This window comes from Delphinapterus leucas, chromosome 16 (genome assembly GCF_059928025.1).
Source record: "Delphinapterus leucas isolate spDelLeu-1000000601 "Yukka" chromosome 16, BTC_Dleu_Yukka2, whole genome shotgun sequence".
Taxonomy (NCBI): Eukaryota; Metazoa; Chordata; class Mammalia; order Artiodactyla; family Monodontidae; genus Delphinapterus; species Delphinapterus leucas.
The window spans coordinates 15,905,058-15,928,190 of record NC_143144.1 but is presented as its reverse complement, the minus strand read 5'-3'; the positions used below and the strand labels follow the sequence as shown (position 1 = coordinate 15,928,190).

Here is a 23,133-nt window from a genome sequence, read left to right as displayed (position 1 = left end):
GCTTTAGCCATTACAAGCAATGCCGCTTTGCCTGTGCTTTTGTAAGAAAGACGTCAGGGAATGGGATTGCTGGGTCCAAGGGCAGATGCGTTTTCGTTTTGAATAGAAGATGCCCAGTTACACTGTCAAAAGATTATTGCCATTCACACCCACCAGCAATGGCTAAAAGCATCTGTTTTCCCCCAGTTTTCTCTGTAGCAGGAGATTGTATCTTGTTTGTAGCAGGAGATTGTATCTTGTTGGAATTGGTATTTCCACGTAAATTACCGAGTTTGAATATTGTAACATAAAGTTTATTGGCCGTTTTCTGAATCGCCTGTTTATAACATTTTGCTAGTTTCCATTGGCTTCTCTGTCATCTTCTTATCAACTTGTAGCTGCCATTGATATTGAGCATATTAGTTCTTCATTTGTCATGTGTGGCTATTACCTTTCCCAGTCTACCTTTTGTCATTCAAGTTTATTATTCTTGTCATAGAAAGCTTTACATTTTTATATAGTCAGAACTGACTTTTAGGCCTCTGGATATCCCGTTTTGAGTAGGAAAGTTTCTCCTATTGAAGGCTAAAAGGTATTCTCTTGATTTTTTTTGATAATATTTTAATTTTTTAAGTAGTTAAGTCTCTTGTCCAGCTGGAATTTATATTAATATATGATAAGATATATAGTGATTTAGCTTTGTTCTTCCACATAGATGTCTGATTATGTTAACACTGTCCTTTAAATAAACCATCTTTCCCCCACTGAACTGAAGTTTAAATATACTTTGATTTAAATATACTAAATACATAATATATATATAAAAGTAGATATATATTACTTACACATATACTATATATATGTATATGTGTTTATGTATACACATATATAAAGTTGAATCTCTTTTTTAAAATTTATTTATTTTGGGCACGTTGGGTCTTCGTGGGCGTTTCTCTAGTTGCGGTGAGCAGGGGCTACTCTTCATTGCAGTGCACTTGCTTCTCGTTGCGGAGCACGAGCTCTAGGCGCACGGGCTTCAGTAGTTGTGGCTCGCAGGCTCTAGAGCGCAGGCTCAGCAGTTGTGACTCACGGGCTTAGTTGCTTAGTTGCTTTAGTCGTGGGTACTTCCCAGACCAGGGTTCGAACCCATGTCCCCTGCACTGGCAGGCGGATTCTTAACCACTGCGCCACCAGAGAAGTCCTGATAAAGTTAATCTATTTCTTGATTCTCTGTTTTTGTCCCCCTGACCTATTTGTCTATTATTATCTATTTCTTATATTCTTATATTTCTCTCTATATCTGTTTTATTGTGATACTTCTAGGTTAAGTTTTCAAATCTTATAAATTCCCTCTCACAAATCTACTTTTCCAAAATACTCTTGGTTACTCTCAAATATTATTGCATACGATTTTTTTAATGGTTTATTTCAATTAAACCTACCAGAATTCTGCATAAAGCTGGGCTTTTGAAAGAAACCCATCTGGCTGCACCACGGGAGGTAGACTGGAGCAAAGGGGAGGCGAGTGACAGGGAGACGGCTAAGCGGTGGTGCCAGTAATCTACGCAAGTCGAAACGGCATCTGAACAAGGGGTGGCAGGAGAGCAAGCCCCTTCCAAGACAGAATCAACGGGACTTTGACCTTTGGATGCGAAGTGTAAAGTCAGTCAGTCAAAGCTATTGGACTGGAGGACTGGGCAAAGTGTAAAATAAATCTACCAGAGTTAGGACTACAAGGCAAGAAGTAGGTCTGCAGGTGGACAGAAGGGAAGAAGATGTGTCCACTTGTAAATAGGTTGAGCTTGATGTATGAGGGCCATTGATGAGCAGACAGAAATTGGTGATGATGATACAAATCATTTGGGTAATTTTAAAATATTTTAAAGAGGTTTTCAAATAAAGTTCTAGAGCCTTTCACACATACTGAAGTGCTTACTTTCTTCTTTTTTTTTTTCCTTCCTTTCTTATGAGGCCTTACTTTTTTCTGACTCATTCTTACTTTGGGCATCTTGAGGGCAGGTTATTGTAAAGAAGCACAGAATTAAGGTATCCCTTCTTGAAGAGTAGAAATTTGTCCATATGTGGTAAAATGCCAGTTTTTGAAAATGTTTATTCCTCTTCAGTAGAAATATTTTTCTACAAATACTGTGCATGAATAGCTTTATAATATTTTTGCAAAGCTTGGTATTATTTTAAGGTCACTATAGTTTTCTCTTTATCATAAAACTGTTTATACTACTGAATCTAAATAATTTTAACTGTCAATATTACACATCAGTTTGTCTCAAGGTATTGGGTAGATAGGCTTATTCTCATGGCTTTTTCATTCATTTTTCTTTTCAGAACTTGATAGCCCAGAAGAGTTAGGGAAAAAGCGTATCTGCAGGATTATCACTAAGGATTTCCCCCAGTATTTCGCAGTGGTTTCACGGATTAAGCAGGAAAGCAATCAGATTGGCCCTGAAGGTGGAATTCTGAGCAGTACCACCGTGCCCCTCGTCCAAGCTTCTTTCCCAGAGGGTGCTTTAACCAAAAGAATTCGAGTGGGCCTCCAGGTAATGTTCACAAAAAGTTGTTCTCCTTGGTACGTGGAGAGAGCATGTGAGCATGTTCTGCTCTGAGAACTGTTGTCATGACTCATCCTTATGATATATTGCTAATCGAAGCATTTGGGCCATTTTGGGAATCATTAACCTGTTTTAAATAAAAAATATTACGTATAAAGTTAGCATACTGGCTTATAAAAAAAGGTACATATTTTAGGGTTTTTCTGTTTAGATGTATCACTTGGTTTCTGATGAAAGATCATTTTTTTTAACCATAGGTTATTGGTCTCAGTATGTGGAGCAACAAAGCACCAAACAGCACATATACCATTAAAGAAACAAAATATATTTGATTTGGTTTATAATATGCCACATCATAAAAAATCTATAATAGTGAAACTTGCAAGCTTTCAGATTTTAGTTCAAGTAAATCAAAAATGCTGGGTTTTAACCAAACCAGTTGGAACTTGTTTTGGTTTGGAAAGCTGGCTGAAAATCTTGGCAAGAATGGTCTTTCTTCCATCTATTCATTTCTGTTAGAACTTAACCAGTACTTTTTTTTCTTATTGAATAAAGAAAATAACCTGAAATAACTTAATTTGTGTTGTTAACTTAATTTAGTAATTAATAGTTTAACTGAAAGTTCAGTAAACATTTGGAGCTAAAGATACCACCTTACATTTCAGTAGTATGAAGTTCCCTGCAACTGTCTCCCACATTGAATGTTCTACCAAATTGCAAAGAAATGAAAAGAATTGTTAGACTAGAACTGATATCCTTTGAAATCTTGTACGCCTTTTTGTTACTTAACTCTAGAAACCTCAATAAAAATTGAGGGTACAAGTTGCCTTTGTAATGTTTTACTGAACGCCCTGCATAGATCTGAAAACTATTGGACTCAATATTTGTTGTCCTTTGGATTAGACTGAGAGGTTTCTCTGCCATGAGATCTGACATCCTGTCTCTCATGCAAGCCCATGCCGTCTGTGTTCTACTGGGGACATACTCTAGCTGTAGGTCCTGCTACAGTGTTAGGTTGTTTTTGTTTTTGCTTTATGCCTTTCTGAAATAGTGAGAAAGGATGAAAAAGAACTTTTTTTTGCCCCATAAAATTTTTAAAAAGATTTCTTTAAAATAACAAAATTTCTGGAAAGTTATGTTCTCTTCCATTTCCAAATACCAATAAACATATTAAAATGTTAAACTTGACTCAATAAAATATCTAACATAAAAAAAGACTGAAACTACCAAGTGTTGGCAAATACATAGAACCAGGACACTCACATCTGCTGATGAGAATAAAAACTGGTACCGCAACGAGCATTTTGGAAAACATTTTGGCAATTATGTCATAATGGTGGTCGTATGTGTACCAGATAGCAATTTGGCTCTTAGATATATAACTACCAGAAACGCATGCATGTGGCCATCAGAAGGCATACACAAGAATGTTAATAGCAGAAGAAAGACATTTTTTGGGTGGTTGTTTTTGGTTTTTTTCTCCTCAGTTAAAAAATCCACTTTCTGATAAGAGCAAAATGTCCACTTTCACGTAAGGGCCTTTCTCTCATCTCTAGGCCCAGCCTGTTCCAGATGAAACTGTGAAAAAGATCCTTGGAAACAAAGCAACATTTAGCCCAATTGTCACTGTGGAACCCAGAAGAAGGAAATTCCATAAGCCTATCACAATGACCATTCCAGTGCCCCCGGCCTCCGGAGAAGGTGTCTCCAATGGGTACAAGGGAGACACCACACCCAATCTGCGCCTTCTCTGTAGCATTACAGGTTTGGTTAAGTTGTTGCTGTTTTTGCTATTAATGCTATAGCATTCGCAATGATTCTGTACAAAGATGGAAAACCTTTGAACATCCCTGCCAACATTATAAGCGTAGAAAAAAAAAAAGAATAAAGCATTTTACTTGTCCATCACCTCATCTCTATTATCCCTGTAATTATTTCTTTAAGATGCTGATAGCATGACATTTTTCAGTGGTATCATTTTTCCTATTAAGTTCAGTGTTAATAGTAGTGCTTTTTTAAGGTGATTGAGGTATTATTGAATCTACTGGAGCATCTAGGTAATCTCTCGGTGACTGAGGTAACAGACCTAGCACCACCCTTTAGGCTATGGGAAATTGGATGGACTTTGGGGGAAACAGAGGCTCCCACAGAGTGCCAGGAGTAGGGAAGAGCCAAGCGAGTATATGATTCTTCTCACCTACTCTATTCACAAGTGTAATCCAGTAGACTAAATATGCAGGACTTAGGTGAACACATTTTGTGATAAGCACCCGGAGTCCAGAGCTAATTCATCATTTGATTAACCTAACATGAGTTTATAACTTAAAGATAGGTTTTCCTGTTTGTTTGTTTTTTCTAAAGAGTACTTTTAATGGCTGGTTCCCCTTTTAGCCTGGAAAGTTAAATGATTCAGGAAGTATAAAATGACTTTCATTTTAACTTTCCTGATAGTTCTTGACTTTTTTAAAAAATAAAAGAATGGGCTTCCCTGGTGGCGCAGTGGTTGAGTGTCCGCCTGCCGATGCAGGGGACACGGGTTCGTGCCCTGGTCCGGGAGGATCCCACATGCCGTGGAGCGGCTGGGCCCGTGAGCCATGGCCGCTGAGCCTGCGCGTCCAGAGCCTGTGCTCTGCAACGGGAGAGGCCACAGCAGTGAGAGGCCCGCGTACCGCCAAAATAAAAAATAATAAAATAATAATAATAAATAAAAAATAAAAGAATTATACTATCTGCAACAACAAATCTTTGCACATGTAAATTGTGGCTTAAAATGAATGGCTTAAACTTGTGTGCCCCGAGTTTAAGCCATTCATTAGTATGCAGACAAACAGAAAGGTGATTTTTTTCCTAACCTAATATTATCTTACAAGGAGGTCACCATAGGCTGGTAAAAGTATGAAAGGAGAGGAGAGAGGAGAACTATCTTTCGTACGTGTCATTAATGAAAGTGCTGAAGTTTTGCGAGTTACTGGCTATACAGAAAGAACAGGATGACGTTAAAAATTTTACAAGGAGCATCTCCCATAATAAAGTCACATATCTGGTGTTGTTCTCTCAGGGGGCACATCGCCTGCTCAGTGGGAAGACATCACAGGAACTACTCCTTTGACGTTTATAAAGGATTGTGTCTCTTTTACAACCAATGTTTCTGCCAGGTATGGAAATAAAAGGATTCCAAAAAGTACTAGGAATTATTTTTATTACCTTTTGGAAAGTAAAAATTGTTGTGCTTAAAACCAGTGTGATTGTTCTGTAAAATGCTGATGGTGAAGTTGGGCCTAACTCAGAAATTTTAAATTCACTTGGATGTCATTTTATCCGGTTCTCACAGGGAGCCTATAAGGTAGTAAACTTGCTTCTTAGCAATTCGTAAAAACGGATAGGATCTTCCTTTCTCTCCCATTTTCCCCCATAAAATTCTTGTTCCTTCCAAAGGTGAAGTAATAAACTCTGAAGCAGGAGTAGAAAGGAAGGCTTGTCGTGGGTATGTGTAAGAGGGGAAAAAGAATTTTATGGAAAAGAAAATAGAGGAGAAAAATCCTTAGCATTTTCTTAGCAAAAGCATAACAAATAATAAATGTAGGGTTTCTGTATTTGAGAAACAGAGTAAATATCTTTGCTGTTTGTTCAAATGAACAAGTTAATGTTTTGGTTTAGTTCCTTTATATACTCTTTGTTTTAATGGTGATTTGGCTTTTTAAGATTTGGCTTTGAAATCTCCTTATTTTTATACTTTTGATATTTTGTTTTTGTCTCCCTCAGATTTTGGCTTGCAGACTGCCATCAAGTTTTAGAAACTGTGGGGTTAGCCACACAACTGTACAGAGAATTAATATGTGTTCCGTATATGGCCAAGTTTGTTGTTTTTGCCAAAATGAATGATCCTGTAGAATCGTCTCTGCGATGTTTCTGCATGACAGATGATAAAGTGGACAAAACTTTAGAGCAGCAAGAGAATTTTGAGGAAGTTGCAAGAAGCAAAGATATTGAGGTACCTTGTTTACAGCAAGTGCTGTAAACAGTTACAGCGCTTTCAGTTACATTCTCCAGACATTGAGTTTTCTTTTGAGGTCCTAATACAGCATGTACTATAAATATCAAATACATTATTGATTTTAGTTTTGGTTTTAAAATGTGATACAGATTCACTCTCAAATGATTTTAAATGTCTTCGAGGTTATCTTAGTTGGTTAAAATGTAGTACCAACGAATCTAGGTCATGGTTGCGATTTTCCTGTGGCCACTTGAGTTATTTTCATGTTCACTGTCTAGACACATCACCATGATTTTCCTTTTTCAATCACTGGATAAGTATCTAAGAGTCCAAAAAAACTTTCAAACTCTATGGGTAAGTGGTTGATATCAGGCACTTTCTCAAATATGTTTAAAGTTGGTAGAATAGAAATAAATCTATATTTATATTTGGTAGAAGAGAAATAAAGCTATAATTCTGTCTTGTACATGTCCATGTTGCAGTTTCCAATCGCAGTTACTAATTGTGAACCGATAGAGTTATTTTTGTGGCAAATAGCACCACCAGAAGTAATTTCCCAATTACAAGACAAATGTGACATAGAAACATGTCGGTCTTTTAAGGTTATATGACTTAAAATCTCAGAATTCTTTCCATTTACCATTAAATTATGTATTTCTTTTACTCCAAAAGGTTCTGGAAGGAAAGCCTATTTATGTTGATTGTTATGGAAACCTGGCCGCACTTACCAAAGGAGGACAGCAACTTGTTTTTAACTTTTATGCTTTCAAAGAAAATAGACTGCCATTTTCCATCAAGGTAAATCACCTTCAAGAGAGACTCTGTGGATTTTTTTTTAAATGCTCTTAAAGAATAAAAAAGATTCTAATGATTTATTCAGTTGGAAATACCCCACCAAACTTAAATTCATAGGAACAAAGTCAGATTTTTGTCCTAGTTCTACCTGAGTGTACTTTAGAGCCAGGAAAGCTTTATAATTAGTAAAAAGAGTCTCTACCTTTTAAACAGCTAAATGATCATTTATATGTAGGCAAATGTTTGCGAGACCAAGCAATCTAGAATAACAAAATGCATCATATCTGGACTGCTCCGTAATCAAATAATGGATGAAATCCAAATTGATTGTTCAAGTTTCATCTTTATTTCTGGTGGAACCTGGGGACATTCTGGAGAGACCATCTTCCTCCTCAGAGAACCAGAGGACACAGGAGAATTGTTTTATTGTTATTACTATTTGCTGCTGTTATGGTTGCTAACACTGAGGCTTTGAAAAAAAAGAAATTATTAGACAGGAAGAAAATACATATAACTCAGACTATACACTGGATTGTCAGGATGAGACCAGCAGACATAACATTCCTGTGTTTAGACTAGGAATTGGGCATTCTAAATCTTGCCAAGTTTAAATGTGACCATGTCGGCTGACATGTAATCGTTATCACCTTTTCCCTTTACTATTCCTGGTTCTCGAAGGGCTCCATAAAACAAACACGCTTTTAACTCTTGTGCAGATGGGCCATCCTCAGAAAAGAGTCTCTTTCTATAACTGTCAACTACCTAAATTCTTCTAGATTAGAGACACCAGCCAAGAGCCCTGTGGTCGTCTGTCTTTTCTGAAAGAACCAAAGACAACAAAAGGACTGCCTCAAACAGCTGTTTGCAACTTAAACATCACTCTGCCTGCACATAAAAAGGTATCTTTTAATACTGGTTTATTTTAACTTTCTTTCCCTGGCCTTGAAGAAGTGGGCCCTTGGTATGCAATTAAGGAATGCTTTGTAACATGATTAAAGCTCTTGAAACTCAAGTTTTATTAGTCTCTTTGTGTAGACTGACTAAGTCTTGTGACTGTGGTGTCAGATTCTTATGGTTTGTACGATGGAGTCCTCTGTTTATTGCTTCTGCTTCTGCTGGTAGTTCATAGATTTTGTTTGTTTTCAAATAATGTCACACATTAATTTGCCATGGATGTATAGCTTTGATATTTTTTGTTGGCTTCTTTTGGTTTGCTTTGCTTTCTAAAGCAGCTTGCATTTTGTGCTCCCTACTCAGTCCTTTTCATATCCTGATATTCTTTTCCCTGCTGTCCATTATAATATTCCTTGTCTCTGCAATGCATCTTGGAACCAAAAGGAGACAGAGTCAGATCAAGAGGATGAGGTAATATGAACACTTCTGCTTTTACTCTATCAGAGATAGAATAGGAATGGAATCTGTATAAAAGAAGTTGCAGAGGGCTGAAGTGTGGGAAATGTATTATATTTTTGCAGATCTTAGCTTAAATGAGGTAAAGCATACTTTTCCTTAAAGAATAATTTACTCTTCCACATGTACAGAAGAGTACTTTAGTACAATCAATAGAATTAAAATCCAGCTAATGACTTAAAAAGAGGAAAGTTCTTTAAGCATTTCTTAAATGTGATAGATTGGCATGGGTAAATATACATTTGTGCATATTTTCACGTAGTATCCACTGTTATAACTTTTAAATCTAAGATGATGATAATATATGACATTTTACATGTTTTATGTACTATAAAATATGCGCTCAGTGGCTATTGACAAATATTTGATATTCTATTTAAAGAAATTTATCTTGGCCATTTTTTAAGAGTATAATTGTTCAATTAAGTTTTAAATAAATTTTTTCTTGTAAGTTATCTCCTAGTATTTCTCCAAGTTATCAGATCACTGGATTTTTAAAACTCACACCTCAGTAATAATAAATAGAATCAGTAGCCTTAAGACTCAGTAACATTACTTCAGTAAAACCATTAACCTCTTTTTAATCTCCTCGTCTACATTTTACGCCTATTAACATATAGAAACAACAGCAGTAATCATAATAATAAACTTTGTGTGCCTTTTTTTCTTTGAATGTACTCACAACGAGTGAGTGTACATCATGATATATGTGCTTTCAATACGAACAAATTTGGGAAAATTTACTGCTCAGCATCAGAAGTCTCTGTAATGCTTGTCTTTTATTTGTAGTTCCCTGTAGTCTGCTGTGTTGGTGCTCTTATATTTTGCTAAATGATGGTTATTTGGCTAAGAATTGGGGTGGGGTTGTAGAACCACAGTAGGAAATTAGCATTTCCCTGAGGAAAATCCGTAAGAAGAAAAATAAGGATAAACAAGATATCAACATGCCATTCTACAGAATGTTTCAAAATGATGAAAATGTCACAAGGAAGTGGAACATAATCTTCCTCTTTTTTTTCTTTTCCAGAACGAGAAAACGGATAGACGACAGAGCTTTGCATCCTTGGCTTTACGTAAGCGCTACAGCTACTTGACTGAGCCTGGAATGAGTGAGTTTCCTAACACACTTACTAATCTATGTGGATTTTTATAAGAAGAGACATTTTTTCTATACTAACTGAACTTTGGGGTCATGTGAAAACCCAATGGCAGAAGAAAATTGCCTGTGGGAAAACTTTATCATGAGATCTAAGTAATATATTGTATATAGTTGGAGATGTGAGGTACAAACACCCCCAGATCGTAGCTTTAAAAGTGTTTTTAAGCCAGTAGCTTTTTTTTTTTTTTTAATTAGAAACATCTATCACTTGAATACGAAAACCTTGATTTCACCTTGGTAGTTAACTGTGTTAGGAGATAATGTTGTACCAAGGTTGCTTTAAATCTGTGCTCAAAAGAGAAAATATTTACTTTCATCCATGTGGGACGGTATAAAGGATGATAAAGTAACTCTGGTCATCTCATTTTTCTTAATATAGGTAGGTCATTATATCTTAGTCCTGATTCCTTTTTGTCCCAGTTGGCAAGAATTATATTTTCCTACCTTCTTGAGATAGCACTTGTTTACCGATTGCTGTTTCTTCCCTCCCTCCCTCTCTCTCCCCTTCCCTCTGCTCTTTATTAAATATCAGCTCTACGGCTGGCCTTCAGGAGACGGGTTAAACCCTTTTCTTCTCTCAGTGATTGTTTTGGTCCATTGTTAACTGGCTTGCAAGTATCGAGGCATAGGTTCATTCAGTCATATTCGTTCGTTCTCTCTGTCTCCCTCCCCCGCTCCCTGTGTTTCCCTCATCCTTGTGTTTATCGCCTCTGGTGATCCCTGCCTTCAAGATAACCCTCCCCACCAACGGGCACTAAGAGCGCTGAGAGCAGCCGTGTGTTTGACCGATGGAGCATGGTGCCACTTGAACCATCAGAGGAGGATTTATACAAAAATTATTTTTAAATTAGTGACTCATTTCTAGCTGCTTTCCATTACTCACAGTTACTTGAATTCAGGGAGGATTGGAAATTTACCAGTAAGAACCACAGCTCTGGTTTTTCCCATCTTTCCTGAATTCTTGTTTCTGTGGGCCAACATAGCATATTAAATGTGCAGCAGGAAACTACTCTACTGCTTCGCTCGGGTGGTCTTCGCATAATCTTTTGCAGTCTAGCTCCCGGAGTACATACTAGGGAAGCTTTTATATTCAGACACAAAGTGGGGCGCATAAGAGAAAGGAAACCCAACCACTCTCATGAATGTTCTTCCAGATCTCTTTTTTTCCTCTAGCATAAATGTCTAAATCTTTCCAAAACCATAAGGGCTGAAATTAACTCCCATTATGCTACAAAGCAGGGAACGTATGTGTGTATGTAACTAGATGGTTTTTCAATACAACTGAGTCTCCTGGGTGGAAGTTTTCCTTGGGATGCTCTTTTGCCCCAAAGCTAAGGTTCTCATGGTGTAGATGCTTGGCACTCCCAGGCAGTAGCCTTGAGCTTTGGACAGTCTCCATGGACCAGCTACTTGAGGTTGGGGTACCTCTGGGCAGGCAAGCTCCTATCCGATTTTGGTCCCTAAGGTATTTGTTTGGGGAATATATGAGTTGTAAGGTCAGGTGTGTGTGCTGAGACAATTGAATTTTTCCCACCTCTGAAAGGGTTGCTACTTCTTGGTTAGCTTCAGTTAAGGTAAATGTAGTTTGTCTTCCTTGACTTTTGATAGAAGGAAGAGGGTACTTTTCTCTCTGTTTTACGAGAGGGAGCATAATGGTGGACAGAAGAATGGGAAGAACTAAGAAAGGACTAAAAGAAAACCTAAGGAAATGTTATGGCCCCTGAATTGGTGTTAGAACTCCAAGAGAAAGCAGCTTTTCCTGTACTACACTGTCCTTTCCAACGCCCCCCTCCAGAAGAAAGATTCTGCTGTAATTCAGTGCCTGACACCCAGAATTCCCTTTGTTATAAAGGGCATCACAAAATATGTATCATTAAAGCATAAAATATGTAACTAATCAGTAAATTGGTTGCTTCGTGCAAAGTATAAAACCCTAGATGTGGTTCAGAAGACTGCTCTGCTTGGTGAAGCCAGACATCAGTGGTGAAGGAGAGATGCTTTGCCGGTTTCTGGTAGTTATAAAAATAAGTTCTCTTGAGCCATTAAACGGAGCCCAAATCACTGAATTGAAGGAATCCCCAAACCTTCCATTTGCAGTGTGGTGTTTCCAAAATTAAGCCAATATGGAGAATTGTGACTAGGAGGGGTAATGAATGGGTGAGTTTTTTCCTTAGTTCTTCCACTTTTCTTTAGAATAATATGTAAGCCTAGAAAAGGATATGTTCTGAATGTTTGAATTTAAATGTACACCAGGAATGAAAATCTTCACCCTTGTGGGAGTCGCTGTTAATCCAAGGACTGGATTGTAGCAATGGCACGAGCACAGCATGAAGAGCGTAAAGATGAAGCAGATTCTCATTTCCTCTTCGAGTTTCACTCTTATTCTGAACACCAGTGCTTTCTGGAAGCGAAACTCTACTCAATTTTGACATAGAACGTTAGCCCTTGGCAGGCATTCCGAACCTCTGTGACCAGCTCAGTTTGTTTCCTAGAACTGTAGAAGTAGACAGGACTCAGTGTGTGCTTGCTCTCCCCCAGCGAGGGTGCTTACCTCATTCGTATGCTTCTTATTCCGTTGCCAGAAGAATGCTGGTACTAAATCCATCCTTCCTGGTGGTAGGTCTGCCTCATGGTTGCGCCAGTGTTTGGGGTATCCATGAGTCCCATGAATATTCTGGGAAGGAACCAGAATTGGTCCCTTTGCTATCGATAAAATATATACACGGATATATACCGTATCCTACTGTAGAGAGTTAAATACAGGGTGTTAAAAATATGACTGCTTTTAAGATTTCCACCATGATACCTTTTGAGAATTAGAAGTAAATGGATTAGGAAAAATATCTGAGATAAACTATGTGCTTTTATCCGTAATGAAGACAACACCAGACATGGATATAGTCAGTTGCAGATGGATTTTTCATATGCAGTATTAAATATTTTCCTAAAAAAATCTCAAGAGGGGACTTCCCTGGCGGTCCTGTGGTTAAAAGACTCTGCACTTCCACTTCACGGGGCACGAGTTTGATCCCTGGTCAGGGAACTAAAGATCCCACAAGTTGCAAGGGGCGGCCAAAAAAAAAAAAAAAAAAAAAAAAATCTCAAAAGGTACCAAGACTTCACATCTCATGGAAAAAGTGTACTCTTCTTTCTAAATACTCTTGTGAAAGTGTTTTTAAAGTTTACACATTGTGCATAATATGGCATAAAAATTGTATTACTTCTTTGGCTCGTTTGCCATGATATATCGCGCATGAGAAAATGTTTTCAGTTGCTTTGCTTGCTTATGGTAACCATGAACCATATTTCTGGTTTTTTTCCCCCCTTTGTGTGTGCGTACACATGCATTCTAAAATCATTTCATGTTACGTTCCTTTTTTCCTCACCAAAAGGAATATACTGCATGGAAAAGATAAATGCAAACATTCCTTTTGTTTTTTTTTTTTCTTTTAAAATTCTGACTCAGAAAACTTCTTGCTCTTATTGGCTTTTTACGGGTATGAAGCATAACCGAGTTGTGCATGGAAGATACAAACTTAAAATCCAGTGGCTTCACAGTTTGCACATCAGTTGCCTGTCACTTAAAAGTTATTTTGGATTCTGCATGAAATAGGCTTGAGTGGTTTTCTAAAATAAGAGTTTTAGACATTTCATGTATAGCTACACACACTGATATGGTTCTAAGTAGGTGCAATCTGTATCACCAAGAGGTCCAAGGAGATGGAACATTAGAACTTACTAAAATGAGAGTTATATGGTTGCACGAAACAAACATGTACCTATACGGGCAAAACAGAACGGCTACTGATATTTCAAAACCAGCACATAAGAAAGTCAATAGGAAGTAAGGGAATAGTTTTTCCATTGTGGTTATTTTTCTCATCATCGTTTCCTTGTGTTTTTGTTTTTGTTTTGTTTTTTCACTGTTGGCCTATTTGGTTGCAACGTGCTTTTCCTGTCTTTTCATTTCACACTGCTCTGTGTTTTACTTAGTTTTATTTTTAACTTTGGATTAGTTATGTCTGTAGCAATTTTTTTTCCTCTTAATTGTTCCTTTTGCCTCTTCCATTCTAAATCATGCAAACAATTGTACTTGCTTTTGTAATATTTCAAAGTTTACTGACCAATTTTTTTCTCTGGTCTCTCTGTTTCTCAACCATTTTTGTTGATTTTTGTGTTTGATTTCATTTTAAAATTTAAGAAACAGTTGAACGGAGCGCAGGACCAACGAGATCCCTCCCCACCACTTACTCATACAAGCCATTCTTTTCTGCAAGAGCATACCAGTCCTGCACAGCAGCTCCGATGACAGTGCCCGGGCCGGCCACGTCAGGCTTCACTTCCTTATCAAGTTCCTCCTCTAATACGCCATCAGCTTCTCCATTAAAATCAATATGGTCTGTTTCGACTCCTTCTCCAATCAAATCCACGTTAGGCGCATCAACTACATCTTCGGTTAAATCCATTAGTGATGTGGCATCTCCAATTAGATCCTTTCGGACAATTTCTTCGCCAATAAAAACAGTGGTGTCACAGTCTCCATACAATATCCAAGTTTCCTCTGGTACCCTGGTTAGAGCTCCCACAGTCACGGAGGCCTCGCCTTTAAAGGGGCTGGCATCCAATTCTACATTTTCCTCTCGAACGTCCCCGGTGACTACAGCAGGATCTCTTTTGGAGAGGTCGTCCATTACCATGACACCCCCTGCTTCCCCCAAATCAAACATTAATATGTATTCCTCGAGTCTGCCATTTAAGTCAATTATCTCATCCACAGCACCGCTAATATCTTCACCTTTAATGTCAGTGGTGTCTCCAGCTAAATCAACAGCTGATATCATTTCATCAGCTAAAGTTACGATGGCCTCTTCTCTCTCATCACCCGTGAAACAGATGCCTGGACACGCAGAGGTAGCATTAGTCAACGGATCTATTTCCCCTCTGAAATATCCATCATCTTCAACTTTAATTAACGGATGCAAAGCCACTGCCACGTTACAGGAAAAAATTGCTACAGCTACACACTCTGTGAGCTCTGTGGTTAATGGAGCCACTGACGCAGTTGAGAAAGTGTTCCCGACCACCACAGCAATGCCGTTTTCCCCACTCAGGTCATATGTTTCTCCAGCACCATCAGCTTTTCAGTCTCTAAGAACTCCTTCTGCAAGTGCACTCTATACATCCCTCGGGTCGTCGATACCTGCAACTACCTCATCTGTAACTTCATCAATAATAACAGTGCCAGTATACTCTGTAGTCAATGTTTTGCCGGAACCAGCATTAAAGAAACTTCCAGACTCTAATTCACTTACAAAATCAGCAGCAGCCTTGCTGTCGCCCATTAAAACATTGACTACGGAGACACTTCCTCAGCCCCATTTCAATCGAACTTCATCTCCAGTTAAGTCATCTTTGTTCCTTGCACCATCTGCCCTCAAGCTGTCTACGCCATCTTCTCTGTCTTCCAGTCAGGAGATACTAAAAGACGTGGCTGAAATGAAGGAGGACCTAATGCGGATGACTGCAATACTCCAAACAGACGTGCCTGAGGAGAAGCCATTCCAACCTGAACTCCCCAAAGAAGGGAGAATCGACGATGAAGAACCTTTCAAAATTGTCGAGAAAGTGAAGGAAGACTTAGTGAAAGTTAGTGAAATCCTTAAAAAGGATGTCTGTGTGGATAATAAGGGACCACTCAAATCACCAAAGAGTGACAAAGGACATTCTCCCGAAGACGACTGGATAGAATTCAGTTCAGAAGAAATAAGAGAGGCAAGACAACAGGCTGCTGCGAGCCATTCTCCACCTCCGCCAGAGAGAGCGCAAGTTAAGGCAAAGGCTGCCTCCGAAAAGGATTATAACCTGACCCAAGTTATCGATTACCTAACAAATGATATCGGGAGTAGTTCACTGACGAACTTCAAGTACAAGTTTGAGGATGCCAAGAAGGATGGTGAAGAGAGACAGAAACGAATTTTAAAACCAGCAATCGCCCTGCAGGAACACAAACTCAAAATGCCTCCAGCCTCCATGAGGTCTTCCACCTCCGAGAAGGAGTTATGTAAGATGGCCGATTCCTTTTTTGGAACAGATACTATTTTAGAGTCTCCAGATGACTTTTCTCAACATGACCAAGATAAAAGTCCCTTGTCTGACAGTGGCTTTGAAACAAGAAGTGAGAAAACACCTTCAGCCCCACAAAGCGCTGAAAGCACTGGTCCCAAACCACTTTTTCAGGAAGTCCCCATCCCTCCGGTCATTACAGAAACGAGAACTGAAGTGGTTCATGTTATCAGGAGCTATGAGCCCTCAGCTGGAGAGGCTCCCCCGTCCCAACCAGAGGAGCCCATGTCACCCAAACCGTCACCTACGTTTATGGAGCTGGAACCAAAGCCCACCGCTTCTAGTATTAAAGAAAAAGTCAAAGCGTTTCAAATGAAAACCAGTAGCGAAGAAGACGACCACAGTCACGTTCTGGGCAAAGGCATGCGTGTTAAAGAAGAGACTCACATAACCACAACCACCAGAATGGTTTATCATTCTCCACCAGGCAGTGAAGGCGCCTCTGAGAGAATTGAAGAAACCATGTCAGTCCACGACATCATGAAGGCCTTTCAGTCCGGGCGAGACCCTTCCAAAGAGCTGGCAGGTCTGTTTGAACATAAGTCGGCAGTGTCCCCAGACGTTCACAAGTCTGCTGCTGAAACCTCAGCCCAGCACGCAGAGAAGGACAACCAAATGAAACCCAAACTGGAGCGTATAATAGAAGTCCACATTGAAAAAGGTAACCAAGCTGAGCCCACTGAAGTCATTATTAGAGAAACCAAAAAGCATCCCGAAAAGGAAATGTATGTATATCAGAAAGACTTATCCCGGGGAGATATTGACCTAAAAGATTTTCTGCCAGAAAGACACGATGCTTTTCCTTGTTCAGAGGAACAGGGTCAGCGAGAAGAAGAAGAACTCACTGCTGAAGAGTCGTTGCCTTCTTACCTGGAGTCTTCCAGAGTAAACACTCCCGTGTCCCAAGAAGAAGATAGTCGCCCTAGCTCTGCTCAGCTCATATCTGATGACTCTTATAAAACACTGAAGCTTTGGAGTCAGCACTCAATAGAATACCATGACGATGAGTTGTCAGAACTAAGAGGGGAATCTTACAGGTTTGCTGAGAAAATGCTTCTGTCAGAAAAGCTAGATGTGTCTCATTCTGATACCGAGGAATCAGTTACAGACCATGCGGGAGGACCCCCTAGCTCAGAGTTACAGGGGTCTGATAAGCGGGCCAGAGAGAAAGTAGTCACTGTCCCCAAAAAAGAAATTCTCTCCAAAATCTATAAAGATGTGTCTGAAAATGGTGTAGGTAAAGTGTCTAAGGATGAGCATTTTGATAAAGTGACAGTGTTGCACTATTCTGGCGATGTTAGTAGTCCAAAACATGCCATGTGGATGCGCTTTGCTGAGGACAGACTAGACAGAGGTAGAGAGAAGTTGATATACGAAGATAGGGTGGACAGGACCGTGAAGGAAGCTGAAGAAAAACTGACTGAAGTGTCACAGTTTTTTCGTGACAGAACCGAAAAGCTCAATGATGAACTGCAGTCCCCAGAGAAAAAGCCACACCCTAGGAATGGCAAAGAATACTCATCTCAAAGCTCTACCGGTAGCAGCCCTGAGAAAGCACTGCTGACAGAACTGCTGGCCAACAGTGACGAGTGGGTCAAGGCGAGGCAGCGTGGCTGTGACAGACAAGGCTTCCCCAGAGCCGACGAGAAGGACGCAGTCAGTCTGCCCAGCAGCCCGGAGGTGGTTCCTTCCCAACAGACTGAGGACAGCAAGTCCACAGAGGAAGCCAAAGGAAGTCGTTCACAGAGCAAAGAATCAGAAGGGCCCCAGTCTGGGTTTCAGCTCAAACAATCGAAACTCAGTTCCATTAGATTAAAATTTGAACAAGGCGCGCAGGCCAAAAGTAAGGACGTTTCTCAAGAAGACACAAAGCCAGATGGCCAATCCAGAATCCCAGTTAAAAAAATCCAGGAGAGCAAGCTACCTGTCTACCAAGTGTTCGCTAGAGAGAAACAGCAGAAGGCCATAGACCCTTTGGATGAAAGTGTCCCTGTGCAAAAAGATCTTACGGTATTCAGAGGTAAAGATGAGCATGCCCAGAGCCATGAAATGGTTGTAAATGATTTTGGCTCTGATGATGTGAAAAAACAGAGAACTGAAATCTCAAGTAAAGCAATGCCTGACTATTTTTCTGAGCAACAGCATAAGGACTTGGCATGTCACGTAACCGCAGAATTAGCAACCAAGGGACCATGGGACAAAAAGGTCTTTAGAACGTGGGAAAGTCCTGGAGCCACTAACAATAAGTCGCAGAAAGAGAAACTTTCGCATGTGCTTGTTCACGATGTAAGAGAGAATCACGTTGGTCACCCTGAGAGTAAAACTGTTGATCAGAGGGATGAATTTTTGTCTGTGACTGAGAGAGAACACAAATTGTTAACAAATGGCTCTCTCTCAGAAATTAAGGAAATGACTGTAAAATCTCCCTCCAAAAAAGTCTTATACAGGGAATACGGTGTTAAAGACGGGGAACATCCAGGTGGATCTCTTGACCAACCTTCCAGGAGAAGTGAGAGCTCGGCAGTGTCGCACATCCCAGTCAGGGCTGCGGAGGAAAGGAGGACGCCGTCTTCTGACATTCCCGATGGTTTTTGCAAGCAGTCGACATTTCCAAAACATGAACTATCACAAAAGTTACCCCACTCAAGTATGAGTAAAGAGACAGTTGAGACACAGCACCTTAATGCTACAGAAGATGAAAAAGTTACCTATTCAGAAATCAGCAAAGTTTCCAAACGTCAGAGTTACGTAGGCTTATGCCCGCCTCTCGATGAAACCGAGCTCTCCCCGACCAAGTCTCCTGATTCTCTAGAGTTTAGCCCAGGAAAGGAATCGCCCTCTAGTGATGTACTCGACCACAGTCCCATTGATGGATTGGAAAAAGTTGCACCACTGGCCCAGACGGAGGGAGGGAAAGAGATAAAAACTTTACCTGTTTATGTCAGTTTTGTACAGGTGGGGAAGCAGTATGAAAAGGAGATACAACAAGGAGGTGTAAAAAAAATCATAAGTCAGGAATGTAAGACGGTACAAGAGACCAGGGGGACCTTTTATACAACTAGACAGCAAAAGCAACCCCCTTCTCCCCAGGCTAGTCCAGAAGATGATACTCTAGAGCAAGTGTCCTTTCTAGACAGCTCTGGGAAAAGCCCTTTAACCCCAGAGACGCCCAGTTCAGAGGAAGTGAGTTATGAATTTACATCTAAGACACCCGACTCGCTTATAGCTTATATACCAGGCAAACCCAGCCCAATTCCCGAGGTTTCGGAGGAATCTGAGGAGGAGGGACAGGCCAGGTCAGCCTCCTTACAGCAGACTGCAGTGGAGGAGACGGCAGCAGTCGGGCGCCACACACCTAGCAGTGTGAGCACAGACTCTAACCAAAGACTCAGAGCTAACAGAGTTGCCTACATTGAATTTCCCCCTCCTCCACCGCTGGATGCAGACCAGATGGAGTCCGATAAGAAACATCCTTACCTCCCTGAAAGAGAGGTCGACATGATTGAAGTCAGTCTGCAAGACGAGCATGACAAGTACCGACTGGCGGAACCGGTCATCAGGGTGCAGCCGCCTTCCCCAGTTCCTCCTGGGGCGGACATCAGTGACTCCAGCGATGACGAATCCCTTTATCAACCAGTCCCGGTCAAAAAATACACCTTCAAGTTAAAGGAGGTCGACGACGAACAAAAAGAAGTGACAAAATCCAAAGCCTCCGCTGAAAAGGCTTCCACCCAGAAAGAATCAGAAATGAATGGATCTGGAAAAGATACTGAATTTGGCCTTGGCCTTGATTCACCTCAGAATGAAACGGCCCAGAATGGGAACAACGACCAGTCCATCACAGAGTGTTCCATTGCCACCACGGCAGAGTTTTCTCACGATACAGATGCCACAGAGATCGACTCTCTGGACGGCTACGACCTGCAAGACGAAGATGACGGCTTGACAGAGAGTGATTCTAAATTCCCAAGTCAAACCCTGGAGCTGAAGAAAGATGTCTGGAACACGGAGGGCATTCTGAAGCCAGCTGATCGCTCCTTTAGCCAAAGCAAGTTGGAAGTTATCCAGGAGGAGGAGGGAAGGGTGGGGCCAGATGAAGAGAAGCCACCTTCCAAAAGCCCTTCATCTGAAAAGACTCCCGCTAAGACTGATCAGAAGTCGGGGGCCCAGTTTTTCACACTAGAAGGCAGACATCCTGACAGATCAGTGTTTCCTGATACTTATTTCAGTTACAAAGTAGATGAAGAATTTGCCACTCCTTTTAAGACAGTAGCTACCAAAGGTCTAGATTTTGACCCCTGGTCTAATAACCGAGGGGATGATGACGTTTATGACAGTAAATCACGGGAAGATGAAACTAAGCCATTTGGTCTGGCTGTGGAAGACCGCTCTCCAGCCACCACCCCTGATACAACGCCAGCCCGAACGCCAACTGACGAAAGTACCCCTACTAGTGAGCCTAACCCCTTCCCATTTCATGAAGGAAAAATGTTTGAGATGACTCGCAGTGGTGCAATTGACATGAGCAAGAGGGATTTTGTGGAAGAGAGGCTCCAATTTTTCCAGATTGGTGAGCATACTTCTGAAGGGAAGTCAGGGGACCCGGGGGAAGGGGATAAAAGTACAGTCACTGCCATACCACAGCCACAGGCAGGGGACACCACTGTAGAAACCAATCTAGAGGGAAATGTAGAGGCACCTCCAGTGGAACCTAACCCCAGCATCCCGACCAGCGGAGAGTGTCAGGAAGGCACATCCGGTAGTGGCTCCCAGGAGAAAGCAGCAGCAGCGGCCACTAACGCCTCTAAACTTGACCCCAAGTTGCGCACGCCTATAAAAATGGGAATTTCTGCGTCCACCATGACCTTGAAGAAAGAAGGCCCTGGAGAAGTGACAGATAAGATAGAAGCTGTGATGACCAGTGGTCAGGGATTAGAGAATGAACCTGTAACAGTGATTTCAAATACAGCCGATAGCCACATGGGCGTTAGGCCCCAAGAAAAACATGATTTTCAAAAAGATAACTTTAATAACAACAACAATTTGGATTCTTCCACTATACAGACAGATAACATTACAAGTCACGTAGTTCTGACAGAACATTCTGCACCCACTTGTACCACAGAGAAAGCTAATCCAGTGAAAAGCTCATCAGGAAAAAGGACAGGGGTACTGCAAGGACATTGTGTGAGAGAGAAACAGAAAGTTCTTGGAGAGCAGCAAAAGACAAAGGAATCAATAGGGATTAGGCGAAAATCCAAACTTCCCATAAAGGCCACTTCACCAAAAGATCTCTTCCCACCAGATCATATGCCAAACATTCATGTGAGTAAAATGAAGCAGGTTAGTCAATCTGAGAAAACCAAAACCCTTACTGCTTCTTCACGTGTAGATGTAAAGTCCAGAATTCCAGTGAAGAATACACACAGGGAAAACACAGGTTCAGTTAGAAAACCGTGTGCTACACAAAAGCAGGGGCAGCCAGACAGAGGCAAGGCCAAACAGCTTCCATCCAAGTTGCCAGTAAAGGTAAGATCCACCTGTGTCACCACCGTCACCACCACCACCACCACCACAGTTAAAGTTAGGAAAAGTCAGCTTAAGGAAGTATGTAAACACTCCATTGAATATTTTAAGGGAATTAGTGGTGAGACCTTAAAGCTTGTGGACCGCCTCTTGGAAGAAGACAAAAAGATGCAGTCCGAGTTGTCTGATGAGGAAGACAGTACCTCAAGAAACACGTCGTTGTCCGAGACTTCCCGGGGTGGCCAGCCTTCGGTTACAGCGAAGTCTGCTAGAGATAAGAAAACAGAGGCAGCACCTTTAAAATCAAAGAGTGAAAAGGCCGGCAGTGAGAAATGGAGCAGTAGGAGGACTGGTGAGAATGAAGGCAGTCAGGTCTCTCGAGCACTCTTTGCTCACATCCTGGAGAACGAGCATAGTTTGTAAACACTTTCCAACTCGTAGACCCTAGTGCATGAACTGTTGTGATTGCCTGTGGAGTGACTTAACCGTAGTTTCTCATTCTGTCATTGTCATCTGTACGTGCTGTCTATATACTCTTCTTTCTTCCTCTTAACCCAACGACACTGTAGACAGCTAGGGAAGCATGCTGAAGATATCGGTGTCATTCAAGATGAGCAACTTTTTTTTTTTTCAGTGTGCTAATGGATATGATTCTGTCAAAGTAAAAGCACAGATGTTGAAATGCCATCGTGGTGTTTTCACCAACACGACACTTCTGTAACTACTGTAAAGTAGCTAGCTTGTCAGCATGTTGAATTCCATTACATTGAGCATCCATGTAGTCTGACATTTGGCCTGATGCAGGTGAAAATCAAGTGAGTCATGTGAAAAGAGAAGTGTTCATGTAGGTGATTAGGACACATTTAAGTGTACAGTGTTAGCAGTAGTCTCTCTGTAAAATCTGAATACTGCTAAAAGCAATTTTCCAGTATCGTGTCTTTCTTGATGATTATTTTAATTAAGAAATTGTAAATCGTAGGTCCACAGAGTCCATGTGAACGGACAGATATCAGGATGGCAATAGTAGCCGATCACCTGGGACTTAGTTGGACAGGTAAGTGTGTATACACCTGAATGAAACAAACAGTTTCTTAATTTGTCTTTTTCACAAGCAGTTTATCATTAAAAACAAAAAGCAATGAGTAAAATACATTTTTATCACTTGTAATTCTATCTACCCAGAGTTAATTATAGTATACTGTGTTTTTCAAAACTTTTCTATGCACATACCCTAAAGAATAGACATTTAAATCTTATTTTACCTTAAATTTAAGCACTTTCTTCACAATGCCATTTCTGGTAATATGGGATAACCTTTTACCTAATAGCAAATTTATTTTGTGGCATATAGGAAAACGTAGCTAAGGCCTATGGTTTTCAAATAATCCAAAAATTTTAGCTATGGTTTATGCCCTTAGATCAGCTCTCTTAGGCAATAGTTCAACTAATCCATGCCTAGGTTTCACAAGTCTTAATCATTCATGAGTCACTGTCACAATTTTTACGATATACACATTATTTGCATGCTTATTGAGCTGATACTTTTAAGCGGGCTCACTTTTACGCTCAAAGATTTATTT

At 40.5% G+C, this 23,133-nt stretch overlaps 1 protein-coding gene and 1 pseudogene across 13 annotated transcripts in view; both read left to right on the top strand.

Moving 5' to 3' along the window:
* ANK3 (ankyrin 3) overlaps nt 1-23,133 on the top strand; it is a 676,704-nt gene that overhangs the window by 615,669 nt on the left and 37,902 nt on the right. For 8 of the 13 annotated variants that reach the window (XM_089897519.1, XM_089897518.1, XM_089897520.1 and 5 more), the window contains 9 exons: nt 2,323-2,534; nt 4,103-4,310; nt 5,605-5,701; nt 6,309-6,537; nt 7,213-7,338; nt 8,112-8,234; nt 9,773-9,854; nt 14,106-20,597; nt 22,533-22,607. In XM_089897519.1, coding sequence (XP_089753645.1) covers nt 2,323-2,534; nt 4,103-4,310; nt 5,605-5,701; nt 6,309-6,537; nt 7,213-7,338; nt 8,112-8,234; nt 9,773-9,854; nt 14,106-20,597; nt 22,533-22,607 — 7,644 coding nt within the window. The remainder of the gene's footprint in view (nt 1-2,322; nt 2,535-4,102; nt 4,311-5,604; nt 5,702-6,308; nt 6,538-7,212; nt 7,339-8,111; nt 8,235-9,772; nt 9,855-14,105; nt 20,598-22,532; nt 22,608-23,133) is intronic. The other 5 variants (XM_089897527.1, XM_089897525.1, XM_022560646.3 and 2 more) reach the window with 1 other exon arrangement.
* Nucleotides 20,605-22,526, top strand: LOC149747225 (ankyrin-3 pseudogene; annotated as a pseudogene).